The sequence below is a fragment of the Schistosoma mansoni genome (genome assembly GCF_000237925.1).
Source record: "Schistosoma mansoni, WGS project CABG00000000 data, supercontig 0138, strain Puerto Rico, whole genome shotgun sequence".
Lineage (NCBI taxonomy): Eukaryota > Metazoa > Platyhelminthes > Trematoda > Strigeidida > Schistosomatidae > Schistosoma > Schistosoma mansoni.
The window spans coordinates 710,640-734,060 of NW_017386041.1; the positions used below are offsets into that span (position 1 = coordinate 710,640).

At 35.2% G+C, this 23,421-nt stretch overlaps 2 protein-coding genes across 2 annotated transcripts in view; one reads left to right on the forward strand and one right to left on the reverse strand.

The window, feature by feature from the left end:
• Nucleotides 1-1,243: 1,243 nt before the first annotated feature.
• Nucleotides 1,244-6,245, reverse strand: Smp_163260 (hypothetical protein). The gene is made up of 8 exons (XM_018788709.1): nucleotides 5,953-6,245; nucleotides 5,819-5,916; nucleotides 5,694-5,781; nucleotides 5,521-5,662; nucleotides 4,398-4,557; nucleotides 4,284-4,353; nucleotides 2,360-2,632; nucleotides 1,244-1,675 (listed from the first exon to the last, which is right to left on the reverse strand). The coding sequence occupies exons 1-8, from the start codon at nucleotides 6,140-6,142 to the stop codon at nucleotides 1,551-1,553; spliced, it is 1,146 nt and encodes a 381-aa protein (XP_018646542.1). The 5' UTR covers nucleotides 6,143-6,245; the 3' UTR covers nucleotides 1,244-1,550.
• A 4,993-nt stretch (nucleotides 6,246-11,238) lies between these two features.
• Smp_163250 (hypothetical protein) overlaps nucleotides 11,239-23,421 on the forward strand; it is a gene marked incomplete at both ends in the record, with an annotated part of 45,604 nt that continues 33,421 nt past the window's right edge. Inside the window, 6 exons of the mRNA XM_018788720.1 lie at nucleotides 11,239-11,379; nucleotides 13,700-13,873; nucleotides 15,081-15,498; nucleotides 15,931-16,325; nucleotides 20,447-20,574; nucleotides 22,127-22,614. Coding sequence (XP_018646543.1) covers nucleotides 11,239-11,379; nucleotides 13,700-13,873; nucleotides 15,081-15,498; nucleotides 15,931-16,325; nucleotides 20,447-20,574; nucleotides 22,127-22,614 — 1,744 coding nt within the window. The remainder of the gene's footprint in view (nucleotides 11,380-13,699; nucleotides 13,874-15,080; nucleotides 15,499-15,930; nucleotides 16,326-20,446; nucleotides 20,575-22,126; nucleotides 22,615-23,421) is intronic.

Sequence of the window (23,421 nt, forward strand, 5' to 3'; positions counted from 1 at the left end):
ATTTCGCTCCAAAATCCAATACTCACCATCTTAAATCTGATTGTTTCGCCCACAAATTATAGTCCCGTCAACATGGATTAAGAAAGTGGGGAGTAGATAGTTACGACGTCGTTTATTTATGTAAATATTGTGCCCCTAACATCGGGGCTTTTAAAGTAATTCTGTAGATATTTCTATGATGTGGAAGAGTTAGGTTCAGAATTCAAGCCATGTTCACCTACCCATAAGTGTTAGTCAAATAAGCTCAGTAATAGTTTTGCGGGCTTCCTCCCATAAGATTATGAGCCATTATAACTAGGTAAACCTGTATGAATGGTAACACTCAACATTGGAATTTCGTCATATTTATATAAATTAGAAGAGCAGAATCGGGACAACAAATGATTTCTATGTTGTGGACAATTAGGAAAATACTAACAAAATGGAAAAAAGTGATGTTTAGGAAATGCGAAGGTAATAAAAATTGTTGCAGAAACTACAATCAATAGTTATTGCAAACTAAATTGAGATGTTTATGCTCACTGTCATGAATTGACAACGACAAACCTTTGGACTACCAAACCTTCCAAAGTGTAAAAAATGATTTTTAAAAAGATAAAATAGCTGAAACAACTGATCTGGCTACTTGATTGGCATTATGAAACAGCGAATGTGAAGAACTATCAACTGGGAATTCGAAAAGTAAGAGGTAAGTCGCTAGTCAGATATATTAATCGCAACGTGACTAGTCTAAACTTTATTTGACGAAAGTCTTTATACACGTTGTTAATAAAAAACTGAACTCAAACTATTCGTGTTGCGAGAGTTAATAAGCTAGACAGAACTTAGTGAATAAAAAAGTCTTGATTCCCATGTGATGAAATTTCTACAAAGGTAGGTAGGATGACTTTGTAAAGGCCAAAACGTGGTATCAGTCCAACTCACTGACCATTAGGCTGAGTTGTATTGGTAGATACAAGCTACCTAGTTGGGGCCCGCACGATTACCACTACCAGTAATTAGAGACGTTGAGTGACATGGCTAAGAAGCGATCGCAAAGAAGCATATATCTTTCAGACCTTGATTTTCGAAACTATGTGTTTTTCCGCTTCACAAATTCATCCTCTCCCGAGTTGTATATCCTACTATCAGTGGTACTGTTACTACTTCTGCTACTATTACTTTGTCTTGATAACACGATTTCGCTGTGCTGCATCAAATCGATCCACGTATGTACCAGGTTCTACATGGTGTTTAACTGGGTGATCATATACAGACATATATTTGAATGTTTGTGTATGAGATGAACTAACTGTACTTCAAATAAACTGATTTGATAAATCTCACTGAGCAGACTATAATTCTACATTAAGAAATGGTATCCATCGAGAACTTTTGATGCAAACACGTGTTCATAATTTGAGACATGTAAACAATGGATTTAAGGTGGATTCAATGAAAAATGTTTGCTTCAGATAGATATGCGTAAAAAAAGACACATTAAAATATACAATATATGAAAGACGATTTCAAAATAAGATAAAAATAAACATGGAGTCTGAAAAGTGTTCTTATATTAGGCCTTCCATTTCACGCATAAACTCTTCATATGCATCATCTTTGCTAGTAGCTGACCCAGAATTAATTCCTGTAGTATCAGATTTAGCAACACGATCATAAACAGCATTCGGTTGTTCTAAAATTGAGATAAAAAATAGAATGGCTGGATTATTTGTGAAAAATATAGGGCAATACTTTGACTAAGATGTTTCGTTTTTTAAATTACATATACGTGAGGCCCCAATTAGAGTATCGCATCTAAGAAGCTAGTCCATGTCTAATTAGGGATGCAATCACACTCGAGCATGTTCAATTTGTGGAACTAAGTTTGTGATGGGTCCAAACTCACCTACGATGAGCGCTTAAAACACCTAAATCTTTTCTTATTGTAGAACTTGAGGTGACCCTGTAGTAACGTTCCGTATCGCAAATAATGATGTAGGGAGTCATGGTTCAAAAGCAGTCAAAGCGAAACAACCGTCTCGATCATATATCTTTCTCTAGAACTCCAGCTTATTGCCATGGTCTAGTAGTGTTTAGAACTGCATTCACAAATACTTCATAAACTAGCATTATAAAACGTGAAGGAAGAACATTGATATTTGTTTTTAAAGAACCATTCATAAAATATCCAACTTCCTGATACAGTAATTAGTGATAAGAAACTGACAATGTCCCGTCACATCCAGAAGAGAGGGAAATCTAACTTGTTAAATATACAGAAATAATGTAAGAACGTTTACAAAAGTATCATATAAGAAAAGAAATACTAAATAGACTGGTCCTTTTAAAACTATAGATTACTATAATGTAAACTTACTTGCTGTTCCATATACACTTGTGCCCCCACCTGTAGTGATTAGACGACCACTAGTATCACGAACAATTCTACGTACTTTAAGAGCTGTAGGGACAAAACGTGTTGCGTCACCGATCAAATTTTTCAGTTGGGGCTTTGCTTCTATGGTAGTTCCACTTGGATTTGGTTGATTTGTTGGAATGCTCGCTACAGCTGGACCACTTACAAGTTCAGCATTATCAAGTGGATCACGAAGGTGCAAACTAGGTGGAGCTGATAGTATAGCTCCAGTGGCTGAATGAAAACATGGTTGAGGTTAGGTTAAAACACTAGGTAAGGAAAAAAACGCTTTCTATTTAAATGAACATGAACTTTTATAGTTTTGTACAACAATTAAAAAAAGTCTGTGATGGCTTAATCTAATGAGCCGAACTGATGTAAAGTAAGAAAAACGACGTTGAAGTGGTATGCCGCATAAAATTACATTACTGGTATTTGTTCCTCAGAACTCCCAGATCTTTGGTGTTGTTGAGAAAGACTACAACAGGTTACAGCAGGATCGCCACTGGCTTCTATTCTGAGTCATATCTGATAACGTCTCTAAACACTGTGCTGCACCATCTCTTGGACCCCAACCAGGGAGTCGTGAAGGACCATCACCACTTCAATTTGCTCACCATCCAGGGTGAGTACAGGATGAGAATCCTGCCAGTTTTGTAGAAGTACATTGCACTTCGAAGGTGCAAAGCACATGCCGTACCTATGGAAACTGATTGCCAACTGATTTAGTGCGGATTGCATGGCTTGGGCATTATCGCACAGTAAGACAATATCATCCGCATACTCAAGGTCGAGAAGTCTTTCTCCAGACAACACATCCACACCGCCATTACTTACATTCATCAGAGCTGTTTCCAGGATGTCGTCGATGGCAAAGTTGAGGAGGAATGGTGTGACTGGGCAACCCTGCCTAACCCCACTGCTCGAATGGAACAAGGGAGAAAGGTGGTTGTATGCCCTCACTCTGCCTGAGGTGTTCGTATACAGGGCCTTTAAGATGTTAATGAACTTCTCAGGCACACCCTTCTTCAATAGACAATCCCAGAGAACAGTCCTGTCCAACGAATCGAAGGCAGCCCTGATGTCAAGAAACACTACGATTGTTGGCCTGTGATAAGTATGACGGTGTTCTAAGATTTGGCAGAGGGATACACATAAAGAAAAAGGTGTATTAAACTAAGGATATACAATTAATAAAAGATCCAAGGTATATTTAAAACAATAGGTCCTAATATCCAACTTTTGTGGGACTCATTGCCAATACTGATTAAATACACAGTGACTGGTCTTAGTTAATTAACCTGTAACGAGGTGTTAGATATAAGTAATGAGATGTTTTGAAAATGACTTACGGCGTTGGTAAGTGAAACGACTTAGAGTTGGCTGAGGTGCTCCTGGAAATCCTGGACGAATGAGGCCAGTAAAGGATGGTAAAGCCATGGGTGGCGGCAAAGGGATTTGAGAAAGCGGAGGAGTAATAGCTGAAAAGTGAAGTAAGAAACAGAGTCACACGATTGAATTGCTAAGAGTTAATCAACCGACGACATGAAATGTTTCGTGACAAGAATGTTTCCTCAACTGATTTAAAGCAGCCGTTTTGCTAGGAATGGTGAGTGGAAAATATACCAGAAGAATATAGACAAACACCATATATTGATTAGACCAACATTTCCTAGTAAGTTTTAGAAAAACGGAGTGCGTTTTGAAATTACTGACTCTTAATACCTAGATTTTGATGACAACACGTCCACCGGTAGAAAAATGTATACGTTAGTAACAAAATTTGGAGGAGAATGACCATATATAGAATTTGTGAACATATTTTAAATATATAGCAAAACAATAACTCACAGATTGAGTAAAAAAGGTCAAGAGCTTGACTTACTTGTAAATCCACCGGTGAATTTCTCACCGAGGTGCAGAGATGAATCACCAATTAGTTCTTCTTGCTCTGGCTTTACAGAAAAGTCATTACATATATATATACCACTTTACATACCATAGGATCTGCATCAGCGAACCGGATTTTGCGTTGCTTTGTCGTGTTATCAACAGAATTGTCTTCTTCTTCGCTATCTGACAATTCAGGAGGTGTTCCTGGAGGTGGTCCAGGTGGTTTGCGACCTGCAGGAAGTATACTAGGTGGGAGTCCTGGAGCTCTGTCGGTAAAAAAACAAGAAAAATTAAGACTAAGTTTGTTGTTTTGGAACCTAATGCAATTGTATTAATATGAGATCATGAAACGGTGAGATGAGTTTACTCCCTAAGATCCGTAATTCCGAATAGTATGAAGTTGTTATATCCTCAACCAGTTCTCGTTTGCGTCAAATAACTCATGATCTTTTCATCTATGCTGAAGCAGTGTAGGAGCGACAACTGATAGCTTACTGATACATTTTATTTTACCGATCCTAATTGTTGATTTAGAACAGCATAAATATATGCCTAAGTTTTTTAATACCATTGATACCATTGTAACCTCTACTGTTCTGTGATTTGGTCACACAATTTCATCTGTGTGCATATATATATATATATATATATATATATATATATAGGAATGTTGTGTTGCTTACTAAGCAAAGCCGCGGTCTGTTATCAATCTTGCTTTCATACCAACCAATCTTCGCATACATATATTTATGCGGCGAGACTATGATTTAAAGACGAACCAATCAGATATAACAGGTTTTGGGTTTTAGTGCAAAATCCATCCATGCATTTGGCTAAATAGCGTTTTTGCATTATAGTTGATGTCAGTTCGTGAAAATCACAAATATAATTCCTAACCTACACCACCAACTGCAAATCGTAATCTTAATTCTTCACACTGGTTTATAACCCCTATTTAATCTTAATTACTAAGTGGGCACTCTTAAGATCAACTTAACGTCGCTCAAGGGTCGTCCAAAAATCACAGTCGCACCGACAATGCTGTTATTTGTAGTTTTAAGTCCACCACAGATGCAACTACATAAACGGTAGCATGGACCAGTGCATAGACAAACTTACATGAATAGCGCAAATACACAGACAGTAATAATGAATCAACTCTTAGTTTGCAGATCGAAAAAATTATTATGTTTATCGTAAAATTGATATTGATAGATATGTTAACTAACCCTAACGATTTCTTCAGAATACCTTTAGCGTAACCCCCAGGAGGTAATGGTATGTCGGACGTTATAAGACCCATTTGTGATTGTGGCAGTTTTGGGAGCGGAATTTCACTAGCTTTTACTCTTTCAGCTAACTTTACTTGTTCTGTGGACATAAAGTAAGAATAAATGCTCACCGTAATAAAGCATCATTTCATGCCGTCTTTTGTCATAGTCTTGACGAGCCGCTTGAAGCCGGTTGGCATATTCTGCATTTTCTTTCCTCTAAAAAGAATGTTAGTAACAATTTGAATTCATTTACATATAGAATAACAAGACGGTCGAATGTTTCCAACAGCTTTCGGCGTTTTTCCTGAATGACCCTTTCACTGAGTTGAGCTTGAACACTGGGATCGTATTCTATAGTGGAACTATTTTAACCCTTATATGATCTACCTTGTTTGTCATAGAGAGTCGTTTCTTCCAATAATTGTAGGGGGTCTTTGGCCCTAAGCACCGCATAACGCACAGCCATGCGTTGTTTCTTGTTTTTCTTCAGTTCTCGTTTTCTTGCTTCTTTTCTTGCCTGGTCTGTTGGGTTCATAAACTTCCCACTTTTAGTAGTATTCACCGAACGACGACCCATTTTTGACAATTTGCAGATTTTTCGGAAAGACCGCCGATATTGCTGACCTATAAACTTGCAGATTTTTCGGAAAGACGCCGATATTGCTGACCTATAAACTTTCAAGTCCCAAAATGTGTGTGTGGGGCAAAGGTACATTTCAGTTTCAGTTTCAGTTGGGAAGGACAGGAGGCTTGATGGCCTGTGTTAGTCCTGGCAATGATGGTCTCTCAGCTGATCCAGCTTTCTTTTGAAAGAGTCGACGGATGGAGCCTCAAACACATGCTGAGGTAATGAATCCCACTCGTTGGTGATTCGATGGGAAAGTCAGTAGTCAGCTGACAAGTAATTCGTTCTGGGCTTGTGAACTCTTTTGGAGTGTCCTCGTAAATTTTCTGTTTTGGAAGACAAGAAAAATGAGGGCATATCAGATGCAAATTTATCACTAAGCAATTTGAAAACTGATTCTTCTATATGACAGCGGGAATAGATTTAGCTTGGTCAGTCTAGTATCATACGAGAGCCTCACTATTCCGCGAATCAGCTTAGTTGCCGTTCTCTGAACCCTTTCCATGAGTTAACCGTCTTTTTTTAGGCAGGGGCTAGCTGCTTGTATGCAGTACTCAAGTTTAGGACACATGAACACTATATACAAAGTCAGAAACGTTTTAGCGTCGAGATGCCTAAAAGCCGTGCGTATGGACCATAAAGTTCTAAAACCTTTGGCGGCTATTGTACGGCAGTGTGCAGTAGTCTTTAAGTCTTGACTAACGATGACTCCTAAGTCATTGTGTGCCTGAACAATAGGTAACTCAGTGTTATTCATCGTGTATGTATCTGTACCCTGGTGGTCAATACGCATCATAATACACTTGGAAGTATTTATCGGCACTTTCCAGGTTTGGGACCATTGAGATCATTTCTCCAGGTCATTTTGGAGTTCTAAGCTATCACCCTTACTTTGTATCGCTCTCCATATCTTGACATCGTCAGCATGAAGCAAACCGATGACGATAGTAGACGAGGGAGGTCATTTACGTACAGGAGGAATAACACTGGCCTTAAAACTGTACCCTGGGGGACTCCACTAAGCACAGTTTCCCAGCAAGACAACTTGGAGTTCACCCGTACTCATTGTTGACGCCCAACTAGGATGTCTTTTATCCACATCAATAGATTGCCTCCAATCCCGACATTTCTTAGCTTATATAACAGCCGGTTGTGCGGAACTTTATCGAAAGCTTTGCTGAAGTCGGTGTAACCTACGTCTACAAGATACATTTCTGTTTGGAAATGGTGAAGCGACATATGAAATAAGCAGTCTGAAACAAATAAAACTTGAGAACAGATATTCCGAGAATTGATTTTTCCACTTAACGAAAATATCCGAGTCTTCAAATTGTTTCATATGGTTCTGGATGGAATAGAGGAAGCTTTCACTCAACTGAATTCTTTGTCTAGTAGCACTGGATCACCGAAGCCTCCAGGTAAGAACCAAGGCATAGATAACTATAAACTTTGAAAAATATGGGTAAGTTATAGAGAGATACTGTCCTTAGTCCTCAAGAATTCATAGTTGAAAGCATGAGTCAACTGAAGCTAGACCACCATGGAAAACCTGGAAACACTGAACGGCCGTTTCGTCCTATTATGGGACTCCTCAGCAGTGCGCATCCACGAACCCTAGCTTCAATTGACTCATGCTTTCAACTATGAAACATACTAAATCTCCACAACACCCCTTAAGAATTCGTCAGGTTTCCTCTTAAAGGACTCCTGAGAAGTTTCTTGGACAGACTCAGTCGGTAGCGAATTCCAGTATCCGACTACTCTTAAGGAGTAGAAAGTGCGTCTACAATTCATCCTGCTGAGTTGTGTCTCCAGTTTCTGGTTGCTACCCGTGAGCTTTGTATTGGGGCTGAGTTGAAGTATGTATTGAAGGAGACGCTCAGAAGTGTTCGGGATGCTGTAAGTCATTAGGTCGCCTCTACTCTGATGGGTAAAGTTTCGGTTATTTCAGGAGCAGTTCTACAGTGAAACTCTCACTTCACGAGTCACCAGTCCTCAATGTCATCTGCATAAAATAAAACCCATGACCTTGTTCACTTGACAGATAACTCAGAGTAAGAAAAGATCATATAGATTACCCCTTTTGGGAATCTAAATCTCCAGGAACTCCCTCCGAATGTCCAGCATTCAATATCTTTTTTTTCAAGTTTGCATCAACCGAATGATGTTTCTCTCTTACCTCTTGTTGTTTCGATACGATTCTAGGTATCACAAGCTTTCATTTGACCTATTGGTCTCTACTGAACGATTTGCCACTCTGAAGTTATTCCCAGTCTATCAGTTACAGTCTCACACTAACAGCCATATATAGACTGATCTTGTATAATTCCTATTTTTTATTTTATGGTGTGATGCGGTCTTGTTCACTTGTATATAAACTATGTATGTCTGAAATATATTATATTATTATATTGTTATATCTGAATGCTGAAACTACACTCTGGACTCAACAGGCAAGGCTAATCGAGAAGGACCAATAAGGATTCCGAGTTGACGCAAGGCTGCTAGTGCAGTTTGACGTGTCATTTGTTTAGCATAAGAACAAGATCATGTAAGTCGGTATTCTGATTGCTGATTTTGTCAAGTCGTAATTGATAGGGACAAAAGTCATAACACAACAAACTGCATCAATCAAGACTTTTATTCTAGTAATATAAATATGTCCATTGATGCCCACCACTGTCCTTCATATCAGCGGACACACAAACTGACTGTTTTTAACCAATCTGTTGAAAGGCGACCATTTTGTCTAAGTCCGTTTACTTTTTCATTTTTATTTCCTCTAGCAAAATACCAGATTCTAACGAAATATCAGTATAATCTTGCTCCCGCTATTCATTTAGGTAGAAATTTCCTGGCGTTTGAGATAGTAGTACCATATTACGAAATTTTCGTGACCTGGGTTCAATAGTCCTGTCACTCTTTCTACCCGTTCTTAACAGATTGTTGATACAAAGCATTCTGGAACGTACTACGAATAAACACTCCTGTTTTGGAGAACTTACACGCGTGTCTAATTTCAGGATCTGGATTGACCAATTATCATGAATCACTTATGATCATATTGGAGACATTTAGACTCTTCTTTGTGTTCTGAAAAGGATTTGCGATCTTACAGTCACGTTTTATTCTATCGGCCCATGCTACTTCTGGTTAGGTTTTCCAGGTGTGCCGTTCTTGTACCAGAAAGCAACTTGATATCCTCGTCCCATCACATTCTTCTTCAAAAAGAAGCAGTTCTGTTTTCTGTGCTGATGATTACTTTGGAATTTCAAGCAAATGTGAATCAATGTGAGATCTAAACGCCTTAAAAAGTGCATGAGCAGTCAGAACACTAAACAATAAGGCGAAAATGTACTTAAAATCACAATAGGTTCTGCAGAAAGCAAAAGGCGAAATCAACCACAAAATGTAGTTGGAATATGAAAGAGATTAAAGTATTCTAAATTAAAGTTCACCAATCAAGAGGCTTCTCTGGATTCTGAAAAACAACAGTTAACACAGAAAATTTGAAAATCGCTTGCCCCTTTCTAGAACGCTTAGGAGTTAGCAACCGACCTGATAAATTCAAAGTAATTTCATCATGAAAAGTTTAAGCCTGACAGTTCAAGTTTCAAACGCAGTGAGTGGTGCCACCGGAATCGAAAGAATTTTCCAAATTATCAACGTTGGTGATCTTTTTCGATTATCAGAGTCTATTCGAAGAGAAAGGGAAAGATGTGAAATACTGTCTTATATCAAATTCACACTTCGTGGCTAATACCTGAAGTTCGTTGTGCCATTTTGACAACCGGCTGAATTGAATTCTTACGTGGTTGGCTAGAATACTCAGTGGGCAACAGCACATAATAATGTTAGTAGGTTGGGGCAGAACAAGGAGGAAACACTGTCAGATGAGCCTGACCCCGATACGCAACTGGTCGATGCACCTTGGTTGTCTTTGATACTGATCAAGATCGGTCTACTGTTCGGCATCTTGTGATTTGTCTGATGGACGATATGGCTAAGACACAGCGAAATTTTGCTGACCCTGCAACTTAAAGGTGTCACAAGTATTCGTAGCTTGCAACGCCTTCACACGTAACACCTTTCATAATCGAAATATGCCAACCCAGTCAAGTCAAAAGTGAAAAACGAGGAGGTTCGAAGATATTTTTGAAAGGCTTTCGGCATATTGGGAACTGTTCAACCTAATCTGGCTGACTTTTGAAAATGAGTAGCATGGCGTACCCACTTGTGATCTCGTGCGAATGTGTGATCGAACGCCTTCAACTATATGAGTGCATTAAAAATAACGAGGTCAGCATCAATTATGAAGACTTACAGAACCATTGATTCCGGGATTTATTTACCTCTACAGGTTCAGATCTCTTTCGGATAATACTGCAGATTTTGATCATTAATCTGGATTTAACAGTATTATGGACATAATTTCTCATACGATTTAACATTCGAAGCGTACGGATGAATAGTCAAAAAATACTTCAACGTGTTTTATAATTTATTTGTTTCCACGTGATCCCCCTTCCATTTTCAATGTAGCTTCAAAATTAAATGTCTGAATATACTCTGGACACAACCGGATAAACAATGTTGACAAGTGACTATCCCAAAAACAATATCTTGAAGCAAAACAAGATGAATGATCATAATGATTGTGAGCATCACTATATCAGAGATCAAACTTTAATGGTGTCATTCCACAGACCGCTCAAATAGGTTAGTGTACAGGAATATGCCCACAGCTACTGACCGTCGAATTTATCCGAAGTACCCGTTAAAAATAAAAGTCACAAGCAGTATCAAATATACAAAAAGTCAATCATTTTAGGAGTTTCCTGTCATAACAATCTAGATGTTTGTGTATAGGAAGACGAAAAAGACGTGGAATTTAATTTTGATAATGTGCGAAAAACGGCACTATTAATAAGGGTGTAATTCGAAATAAACGTCATTAATCATTATGACAACTTTTGTTTAGCCATGTCAATAAGTAATTACTCCAACTTTGTTGCTAAGCTAATTTTATGATATCCTTCTAGGTCACGATGTCAGTATTTTTGAGTGAAAAATTAGGCATTTTCACTGGAAAAATTATTGATATCAAATGGCATCCTCGCATCCTTATTTTAGCGATCGCATCACATGTTGGAAAACAGTCGGGTGAAGTTGTAATCTCTGCCCTGAAAGTAAATTTATACAAAAATTACTGATTATTCAGGTCCCAAACTATGAAGATGCGACCATTACAAGGCCTTGTATTCCTACGTGTATTTCTTGGCATCCTTATGAGTCAATATTATTGGTGGGATGGAATAATGGCTGTACCACTGTTTGTTATTTCTCTGATCATAACGTTTTCGACATGGATTATAAACTAGAAGGGTCTGTGATTTCCCTAGTTTGGACTTTGGATGGCCAATCTGTGTTTGTAACAGACGACAAAGCGTCCGTCTGTGTTTTCCGTTGGCTCAAAAATGGAGACATTGGTACAAAGCCTATATTCACCCTGAATGTCAACACAAATATATCATGTGCTATTATGCTCAGTATTAAGAATTCTGATGAAATAAATTCATACGTTACGTTTGCACCGTTAAATTCGAGTTCTAGGTAATAAAAAAGGTATATATTTAATACAATTTTTGAGTGAGGGAAATATCTTTGCTGATTCTGCCGTCACTGAAACTCCATATAGATCAAGTAGCAGTTTGAAATTTTTAAGTTCTGAATTCTATCTATTTGGATGTTGCGATGGTAATTAATAACTTACATAAACTTTCAAAGGTCTACAGGACGTATAATGTACATCAAGTACGATAGATCGAGAGAGAATGACATTTCAGTGAGTCAAGCGAATAAATTGGCATGCTGTGAAGGATATATTTTAAATATACTTTCTCACAAAAGTACAAACACTTTGTTGGCTGTCACTGAGAAAGGTCTCTTATATCACTACCATGTCAAGCTAGACTCTGGAATATCAGTCAAGGAGGTAACAAAGGTAAATGGAAACTACTACTTGAGCACTATTGTCTATAATCTAAGAACATTTTTAAAAGGTCAGTATGGTTTTAGAAATACTAACACGTCGAGCTTTTTAATCGTTTGTCTACCATCACACAAAATGTATTCAACCTTGACACTCAAGAATTTCTAAAATCTTGAATCGATCCTAGCTGAGAATATACAGGTCTGTACTGGAAAACTGAGAACTTTAGATTGTTTAACTGAAAACAATCCATGATTAGCATGCTCTTTGTTCCTCAAAACATAAAGATCGTAACAGTTTATGCTAGTTTATATGCATGCGAAATCAGAAAACTTCCCAAATAGTATAGTTTTTAAATGAGGTTCCAGATTATAGCTCTGTTCAAAATTTATTGAGATCAAATGAGTCAACGTCTGTTAGAAATCTTGCACTTTTCTCAGGTTTTGTCGCATCTGAGGTAACAGGATCCTTATTACAATAATAATATTGAACTATTTGTGCCAGCATATAATTAACAGGTTTAAATTACATTAAACACGATAGTTGTTAAAAAAAATAGACTTTGTCAGACGAATAAAATATGAGTTTACGTATGAAAAAAGATTGATATTGGAAAAAAGTTCATCATCTTTGTCTTACCATGACCAAATAGAATTTTAAAAGAGATAAAATAACTGAATAGTTTTCGTATAATTGCCGTCCTTAAATAGTTATCGATTAATTCTTAAAAAAATTGTTGGTTGGGTTTAATTTTCGCGTTTGAAACTTATGCTTCGTATATTTTATCTAACTATCCGCTATAAGAGAAACGAGTTTAGATAGCAACATTAGGGTCATCTATCACCCAAGTCAATCAAACTGGTCATAAAATTATCGATTCAGCCTAGTACAACAAAACATTTTGAAGCTACCTGAAACACTATAAATCAAGAATACAGAATGTTCCATGCTACAAATTATCGGTAAATGGCATAGAACCTTGCACGAGAACATAATTGTTAAGCCGTTACAGTAAGCCAGAGATTTGTAGGAAGATCATTGGGTTAAATGTGGATGGATAAATATTGGTAACATCTATGTCAATAAGGTTCAAGGCTTTTGCTTTTAGACAAGGCCCATAGAATCAGTTAATTACTTCGTATGGATTATGTTCGGTTTCAAATCATAATATTTCGCATAAAAGGCGATTGATTTGTCTGTTTGGTGAAAAATGCACAGAACGTTGTAATTTCACAACGGTTTCAAACTGTATGTTGCTCAGTTATAATTCATTGCATTTGATTATTCGTTTCTGCAATATTGTTAGCTTATTAGGATCACAAAGAGTTGTCATACTTAAGTTGATACAGAATAACAAAATAAATAATAAAGCTTTGTGCTCCAGGTAAAATCGGATGAAAATAGATTAGAAGCACTTATTTTGACATACTTATTGATCAGATCTACCTGCATCTCCTCGAATATTTTGCCGCTATTTTTTGGTTATGAAAAAAGAAATGTATTTGTACATCTTTTAGATGAAACTGGCTTTAACAATGTGTAATCAGCCGTCCGTTACATGGGCTGGAGAAACTACTCTTGTCATGGCACTTGGAGAAACAAATGTCAGACTTTGGGATACCGAAAGAGCCGATAACTATACCTTAGCTCCCAACATGATTATTCCCGAAAGCGGTAAAAATGATCTGAAGGTGATCAATGTTTCTTACTCCGAAGCGTATTGTAGGTCGCAAGTTTTACTTGTGTAATATATGTCTGTTCTAAAAACGTATTGTATGATATTGAGATAGATTTGTACGCATTGGTTTTTGCACATATAATTTTTGAGTTACATTGTTGAAGTAAAATTTTGGTCTTAAGTTTAAATAGCTTATTTTTAGCTTGATAAAGTAGCGGTAGTACGACTGATACCAATAATAAAATCAAATCAACTGGAATTGTATCATACACAATCCTACAAAAACATTGGTAGTATAAGAAAAATAGTTATGTGGCAATGTTAATTTGCACGGTAAATATCTCGTGAAAAAGTTGTACTGTAGAGTAAAGTATGGCCCTAAAAGTCACATATTAGTATCAGAGGGTTCTCTTTTATCCATAACCAAAGGTTATTTCCTCTAAGAGCGGAATTCATCCTTTTCTCTCAAATTGTATTTTCTGCTACCCTTTGACAGTGTTACTATTTTTATTGCTTTGTCATTGATCCTGATAACTTCATCTCGTTGTACTAATATATTGCGACAACGTGGGGGCAATACGCGTATGTGTCAGGTCATATTTTTCTTATGATTGACCGACTGATTAAGAGTGGAAGGTTGGTTTGCTATAATTTTATGATAGGTTACGAAAAAAGTATTAATTTGTTTTGTTAAAAAGTAATTCAGTGATAAAGAAACTGTTTACAAATATTTGATTACTTTTGTTCTTTATTCTAGCAGGTAAAGTCATATATATTCTAGGAGAACTGCAAAACTGATGAAGATGGATGGTCGCTAGCACTAAAGTCCAGCACGCGCGTTTCGTCCTATTTGAAACTCGTCAGCTAGATGTACCCAAATCCCAGAGTTGATGCTTATTCAGGAACTAGGGCTCCGTACCGTTCTCTTAAAATGCCATAGTGTTATCCATCTAGCTAATGAGTTCTGGATTCCACTGTTAACCACCATCCTTCTTTATTATAATTTTTGTGATTTAAAGCAATATCGAGGTAATCCACACGGGATGCACATATACCAAGAAGAGATTGATCAATTGCAGTCCTAAACATCAATGAGAAGATTCAAACAAACAACATAAAAAAGACCTAATGTGTTGATCTCTTGGATTAACCATACTCAGAGAAATGATACCGTTATTTTTAAAATCAGCCCATATGTATTGGAATTCCATTCTATGTAGTTTTTGTACAATATTATGCTTAAAATCGAAACTGTCTTTCTGGAATTTATGAAAGGTATCTTGGCCGCAAGTTTTAACAATGGAATGGTGGAATTTTGGCAATATTGTACAGAACTGGAATCACCCAAATATTTGTCTCACGTTCAGAGGTCAAATTTGACATCGAGTCAAAATCTCTGTAACTACATAGACGACTGTGGACTTTTTAGCTCCACGAACACTTTGGTAGAAAGAACACCAGAAACCAGCTGGCATCCACAACCAAGTACCCTTTGGTTAAACGAGGAAGATGAACTGTTTTCAGTATCAGAAGATTTAAAATCCCACTCACATTTACTAGCCTGGGATTGTCAGCAGGAAAAGTTAGCAATTACTCTCGTACCTCATCAGTCAAAAGAAAAACCGTATGAAAGCCAAAGTAATTTTTAACTTTGTTATTTCTGTCTATTTATCATGTTTTTAATATTATCATTTTTCTGATCTTGCTTAGCTAATATTATATACATTTAGTATATCATACCAACTGAATTTATCTTCTAATGGTAGCAAACAGCAACAACAGCGATTCGTAAAATTACTATTCATCACAAGCAGTTTGAGACAGTCACTTATCTTCACAAAGTTTGGAGTAATTATGTCGCCAAATCTTTGGCAAACGTATTCTAGCTTAAACCTACGGCAACTTAGATCATATTTTATTAAATAATTCATTTAAATCCATAGTACTACAAAGTCAACATAATAAATATACCATAAAGTCCCTAGGTTTTGTCAGTCACATAAGTACATCGAACATATCATTTATTTGATAACTAAACTAGTGCTACTTGTTAAAATATAAAACTTTCAGGTACTCACACCAAGTCTTCTGTATATATACTTCAAAGGCAATCACCACAAACTCATTTCTATGGATATGGATGTGCTGTTGTACAAACCGGTCCAAGATCATTAGCAGTGTTTACCGCAATATCTGAAAAACATGTAAACAAGACAAATCTAAGCTCTTCAGAGAATGTATCGACAATAAACAATATTACTGAGAATAAAACAGGAAATATAAATATGATTAAAGATGAAAATTCCGCAAATTGTCGCGGATCTTTCATAACCAAATCGAAACAACTAGAGAATCGTAAAGATATAAATCAGAATTCCACTGGCTTCATTAGTCAAGACAATTATTCGCTTTGTGAGCACGAGATACAAGTTGAAGATCAAATTAAGGCTGTATATTGCACACAAGTATGTTTAGGGTTATTCTGTACAAAATGTGTAAATTGTGTCACTGATAATCCACATGCTTTTTTTCCTTGTACAAAATGGTCATTAGTTTGAATTATTCTCGGTCCAAATGATAAAAATTTAGTTTTGATTTGATGTTCGGTGATGATAATAGCTACTGGCAACCAAGGTTTGTCATCTATATAACTGGAATGTCTACATTAATAGTTCAAAGAATAGTAACAAATATCTTGTTGTCTATTACAACGTGAAGTGCTATTGGCCAGCCTAACGTCAGTTTCCTGTCAAATGTTTCATACCTGACAATTTTTTATTTAATGCTCTTGTTGTACATAAAGTTATTCCATAATAAAGTCCTCATAAAACCCATCCCTCATCGTTTAGTACGTCCAGTCAACCTTTTAATGCCCATTATGTGCTTTTCCAGATAATAAAAAAAGAACGGATAATTTCGGATATTGTTTTTGGTATGCTTTGATTCCACTATTGACCATGGTAATAAATTAAAAAGATTCGATCTGGCGAGTGTAAATAAGGTGATATTCTTGGAAAAATGTAAATTTTGAACCATTCTTTCTACTTAAGTCACCTGAATGATTTTATTACGGTTGAACATATAAATCCATTATCTCTCCTATAGAATTTCTGGAGAATCTATTACTTGGTTAGAGTTTTTGTATTATTTTGAGTAAACGAAGCTCATTATGATAAAGTCAAGTATATGCTAACAACTGGTATACAATAGAAAGACTTGTTTTTTTACTAAGGGTAAGACTCATTTTAAGCTGAACATGGCTCATTGATCAACTAAGGGTTTTGTATTATTTGAATAAATCAGAATCAAGATATTTGAACGTAATTTTTGTAATAGGCTGAAATACTCTGATGAAGCCGAGAAGCACTTAATAGCAGTTTTTTCATCAGTCTTAGGACTTTTCAGAATTGTACATGGATTGTATTTGTGTAATCATATTACTCTTAGATCAGTTAGTCTGATTCGAAAACGACCACAACCTGTGACCCATGCTTTTCTTTTATGAGTTTGTAACTTATATTGATCTATCGGGAATATAGGTATTGGTAGATCTAGGTACTTTTCTTAGGGACCTCGACTTCATCCTAATCAATCTTTGGAGACTTTGAATAGTAAGCCTCAAAATAGATCACCAACATTTACAAATGTATTCATTATCCTCTTCTATATGTTGATTTATGAACACTACGTCATTTATTTATAACTCGGTTTCACTGGTTCCTTTTGGACTGTATTCTTTATGGTTAATTTCTACACACTATGTATTTTACTTATATACTTTTGATATCCGGATATGATTTGTGAAAGCTTGGTCTATGTTGTTCATGACTGATTAGTATTTCTGTATTTGACGAATGTTCCGGTAGTTTACAATGCTATTGATGCTATTTTGAAGTGTTTCTAGCCTTTATCAGTATTTGAAACCAATCTCCACATTTTTGTTTTGCAGTTTAAAATGTTTTAAGACATTAAGTGTTGTTTAGTGCACTTACCGATTCACGAAATTCTTGTTTGGTATTTGCATTCTGAAGATTTGCACCTTCATTTTTCATCAACTGAAAGTTAATAAACAAAATCACTGAATATCCATTTGGGTTTTTTTATTATAGGAACATGTTGCATACTGGAATGGTCATCATATTTTTGTCTATAAACAGTCCAGTAGAGGTTACATAACCCACTTAAGTAAGTTCAACTTATAACCTTGAAGTATAAAAATTATTTCCCAAAAACAAAATCAATGATTCGAAAAGTGATCAGTTGTTTTTGTAGCTGAGTATACTATTCATGTATATATTAGAGCTACAATTAAATTTATTCTTGTTTCTCTTTGTTTATTTTAAGATTAAAACAGGAATTAGAAGGGGGTTTTGTGGAGATTTTAGTAATTTTATGTAGTTGAAATCATGAGTCCATTGAAGCTAGACCACCATGGAAAACCTGGCTCCATGAGGTATTTCCTGGAGTTCTAGTAAGAATCAGTGACCAGTGGAGTTTGACCAGGTCTGTTGGGAGATAACAATTCACTGAAGACATCGGTGAATGGTTGCTCAATTTTGTGGATTGGTTGAAGTTAGACATTAACAGCGTTGACTGCCGGCTCAGTGGTCTAGTGGTTAAGTGCTCGCGCGCGAGACCGATAGGTGCTGGGTTCAAATCTTGCGAGGCGAGATGGTGAATGCGCACTGCTGAGGAGTCCCACAATGAGACGAAACAGCCGTCCAGTGCTTCCAGGTTCTCCATGGTAGTCTAGCTTCAATTGATTCGTGATTTCAACTATTAAAATTAATGTAATATTCACAAAACCCCTTCTGATAATAATTAACTAATAATTGTTATTTAATTTTGTAATTATATTTAATAGATAGTTTCTCTTGTAAATTTAAATTGGTTGGAATGCATCAATATAATCTATTTACAATTGAACCATATAAATTACAAGTTCGTAATTTAGAGGTAATTTTTTCTTTTTTTTTAATTTCAATATAAAAACTTATTTTTATCATGTATTAGTTAATCACTAAGTGTTATATCCTAGCGAAGACGTAAGTACGGGTAACTTCCAGGATCTATTAGTGGACGATTATTTTATATATATTCTTATTGTTTAACTATTTAGTGACTAGATTTAATTCATATATATTCATCTTATTATAAGCTTCATTTTGACTTATAGATTATTATCATACGATTTACTGTTCCCAAATTTTGTTCAGTTTATTGATTACTGTCTCCCACGTTCACAGCCACATTTGGCCTGATCTTGTACAAATATTACTTTCTATTTTATGGTGTGATGTGGTCTGTCTGTCTGGTATATAAACCGAGTATGCTTGAAATAAATGATTCGCATAGCTGAAGGTGCAATTAGTGTTCTGGACTTAATTGGAAGGGCTAGGCGGATAAGGGACCAATAAGGACGCTAGACTTCTCATATCAGTTGAACGTCATTGATTTGGTACACTGTTAAGATTAGACAAGTCGTATTTCGATTGATGGATAATTCACGTGATAAAAAGCCGGACATAAAATCATAACACTAAGAGAAAATAAGAAAAATGTTTATGACGTTCTTTATAACTAAAATCAGTTGGATTAAAAAAACTTTTTTTCGTAAACATTACGGATATATTGTGAAGGTCATTTACTTTCTTTATATTTTGACTGTATTCTTAAGTATTTATTTTTTTAATAGGAACATTATCAAACCACTTTATATTTATCGTACTTTATAAACTGTGTTATAATAAACCTTTATCATTTGTTCAATAGTGATTAGTTTAGTGATAAAATTTCCAGAGTTCTAGTTGGAAAGTCATCACCAGTGGAGTATAACTGTATTGGATGTGAGGAAGGTACTCACTGAAGATAACGAAATAATGTGGATTGACTGAAATTAAACTTGCTTACTATCGGGTCCTGCATCAATGGTTTAGAGTCTAAGACTTCTCGTGCTAGACTGTAGGTCCTAGGTTTGGTCCGTCAGTCGTCAGATCTTGGATGACCACTTCTAAGTATTTTCATACTAGAACAAAACAACTGTACAATGCTTACAGGTTTTCAGTGGATTTCTTATTACAGGTCGCTTCATGATCTCAATAACATTTATTTTCTTTGGAACACATGTTGCAATTAAAATTCCTTACACAGAGGATCTCAACATGTAGTTGTAATGTTATCATAACTGAAATCCTTAACGAGTGTACTAAGATGATTGACAGTTTGGAATATATAAATTCAGTATTTCTTACCTTCCTTACAAATCTGATGTTCGGAGAATGCTAGATAATCAAATCTCTGAATCGGAGATGTTTATTGACAAAAACGTCAAAGACAAATGTTTGTACAATATCTAAAACTCCTTAGTCCACAATCTAAAAACACCAATTTGGTCTATTACTGAGAAAACCTTAAAAAGGATAGAACACTTGTTCAGTAGGTTTGTCTAATGATGATCGTTTCAATCTTAAACACGACTGTTATCACTCTTTCCGATTCTGTCGCTACTACTGTCCACAATTACTTAGACTTTTATTCAATGGATATTTTATTGAACATTAAAGCTTTATGTCGCTTAACATTTTAGGGTTGTGTTAAACAACTAATCAATTTTACAGAAATAGAGGGCAGTATTACTGTGACTGCTCAATGTGGCACTTATATGGCATGTCTTACTGATCAAAATAAAGTACGAGTATTTGATTTAAGCAAAAGGTAAATCGATTTTCAAATGTTTATTGCCTGTGTAGTATCCTGATAACCTGACAATTTATTGTTAAATGACCATACTAACAAACGTTTTAAAGAGCATTTTGTTTGGTTTTTTGAACCGTCTGATTGTTCGAAACATTTGTAAGGTTAATGTTCAGGATCACATACTGATTAGAACCCTAACATCCACTTGATAATCATTTATTTTTTCTCAAGTTTTATACTATAATTCAGAAGTGAAGGTTTGGATCTTCCCATTGTTGTTGCTAAGAACTGCAAATGATTAATCTCTTTTAGTATATGAGCATCCTTAGTGAATTGCTTCGGTATTACCTATTTTGAAATTGAAACCAACTATCTTAGTAACCGGTATTGATAATTTGTTACAAAATCAATATGTCAAGAGTATATCCCTTTCCAGTGCTTTAATTTATCCCATTCTTCCTTCATATCATACTTTAGCAATGTGGTTGATGATTGTTTAGAGAATATTTCCACATAGTAAATTTGGAGGGCTAAATATAATCTACTGTAGATAAAGTGTCTTCAGCCAGGAGAATGGAGTCACAAATACCTCATAAATGCCTCAAAAAATCCTCAAGAAGTTTCAAAGTGCTAGCTCAGTAGTATGTAATGAAATCTTCATGGATTGATACTAATTTTAGATGTCCTTTGAGTGATGATGCGTTTAGTAACATAAAAACCATCATTTAGACTTCAAAGGTCTTCTACTCATTTAAATGTTATATATTAAGAAAGTCTTTAGGAATTACATGCTGTTTCAAGACTACATAGTAAGCAAAAGTTTCAGCAGCAGCCGTGCTGGTAAGAGTTAGCGAATTACCCACCGACTATAGGTCACTATCAATATGTCCCTAATTGTACCAGTCCAGTAACTTGCATGTAATCATGGATAGTGTACGTTATTACTCAGCTTTTGTCAACAGAGCTTCAGATGCAGATTTTTGTGTCTCCAAAAGAAGGGTGTCAAACACTCAAAAATATTCATCAGCAATTAGATTGGACGTTATTTCATAACAAAGATGGTCTTTTATGATTATTCAAATTTAGGAAAAACCACTCTGCACTGTTCCCCGAATAATATTTGCGAATAATTATTAGAGTTAACTCAATCACACTAGTCTCCTTAAAAACGAATCTTAAGAAGTCTGTCACAAATTATGATATGTTTTCAAAGTTGATAACCCCTATTATTTCTTAACAAGAAACTCTTTCACCTTCACAAGACCCTTTTTTATACTAATTCCTTGAAATACTTCGAAAGCATTATTAGATTTTTAGAGTGCATTTCATCCAAATAACAAGTTCTATGAAGCTGCTATTAATATAATGAATCTAGTTCCACATTTTCATTCATACTGGATACCTCAATTCCTAGTTTTGTACTCATAAACGATCATTCATCCTTCATAATTCTAATGTTTATACTATTATCTAAGTAATAGAATTCTTCAATCCGCCAAATCATTCTTTAATATCCACTTGAAATTTACTTTATTTATACCATTTCTGTTTGATATATTTTCAAATTTAGAGAAATCAAATCAACAAATACATCCAAATCTTTAACTCAATTAGTTCTATATCAATTATTCAATTCTATTGCACAGAATCCATCAATATCGAACTATTCAACTACATCTATTCAAGAGAATATTAAATTATTACATCATTCAAATAATCAATTAATAAATGAATTAAACATTTCATGGATTTCAATGAATAAATCTGGTAATTCAATTGCATTTACAATAGAAATTTTACTAAATGGTGAATTATGTAATCTATTATGGTTCAATTCTGTTGAATCATCATCATTGTTAACAAAAATACAAACAGATAAAATGAATGATAAAGTCATGCCAAGAACTATAACAGGAATTGTGAATAAAGATGTGAAATTATTAAAAAAATGGATTCCAGATCCAAATATTTATATTTATCATTTAGATGAAGATAAATTGAAATGTTTCAATTTTTTTGAAATTTTATCAAATTCTATTAATGATATACCTGAAACAAGTAAGTATTAACTAAATATACTATATGTGTATTTGTATAATGTGAGTGAAAGCTATAAATGATATACATCACTTACTTTGACACCAGTATGCCTATTTGTAATTGGAAAGATAAATTATTAAATCATGAGGAGCTTTGTTGTTGTGCGACATTGAAACAACCTTCAAATTTGAATGAAAGTGTGTAGTCACTAAGAAGTCGGTTATTCTCTTTAATATGAAGTAGAAAGCGCTGAAGTGTTATATTTGTTGATTCATTTACAGGAATAACTTATTTGATGGAGCTGAAAAAGTAGAGAGCCGAAAACTTATTGAATATCTTTTCCTTATGCCTGATCAAGATGTATCCTGACTAGTAGAATTTGGTACATATGATATATAATAAACAAATTTTCTGGTTGCTGTATATTTATGAGTGTCACTTATAGTTAAAGTGAGTGATGTAAATAGGTATGAGAGTGCTTCAGTTTATCTCAAAAACATAAGATATCGATAGTGAATATATTCCTTTCAATAAATTCTTATCAGGTTTTGCAGAATTACAGAATTTTGATTTGAATGATGTAGTACGTTAAATGAAACTTTGAGACTGATGATCGGAATAAATATGGTTAACATGGCGTGAGAGAGATGATAATGTAATTACAAATCAGAAATCACGTGATATGTTGAATAGTACGAATTGGGTACGAATTAGTAAGTAGAGATGAATACTCAATAAATTTCTCCAAGACGTTTGGAAGTGTTATAATAATATGTATAAGTTTCAGTTATGGAGATACAAAGAGAAGGGTTGTATGAACATCAA

What these genes read in the sequence shown, in the direction of transcription:
- Smp_163260 (XM_018788709.1), bottom strand. Translation starts at nt 6,142, where the DNA reads ATGGGTCGTCGTTCGGTGAATACTACTAAAAGTGGGAAGTTTATGAAC. An exon ending in ATTCTGAAGAAATCGTTAGG is followed by an intron (nt 4,558 to 5,520) that starts GTTAGTTAACAT and finishes TTTTACCGACAG; the next exon opens with AGCTCCAGGACTCCCACCTA. An exon ending in AAGTGTATATGGAACAGCAA is followed by an intron (nt 1,676 to 2,359) that starts GTAAGTTTACAT and finishes TCTCAATTTTAG; the next exon opens with AACAACCGAATGCTGTTTAT.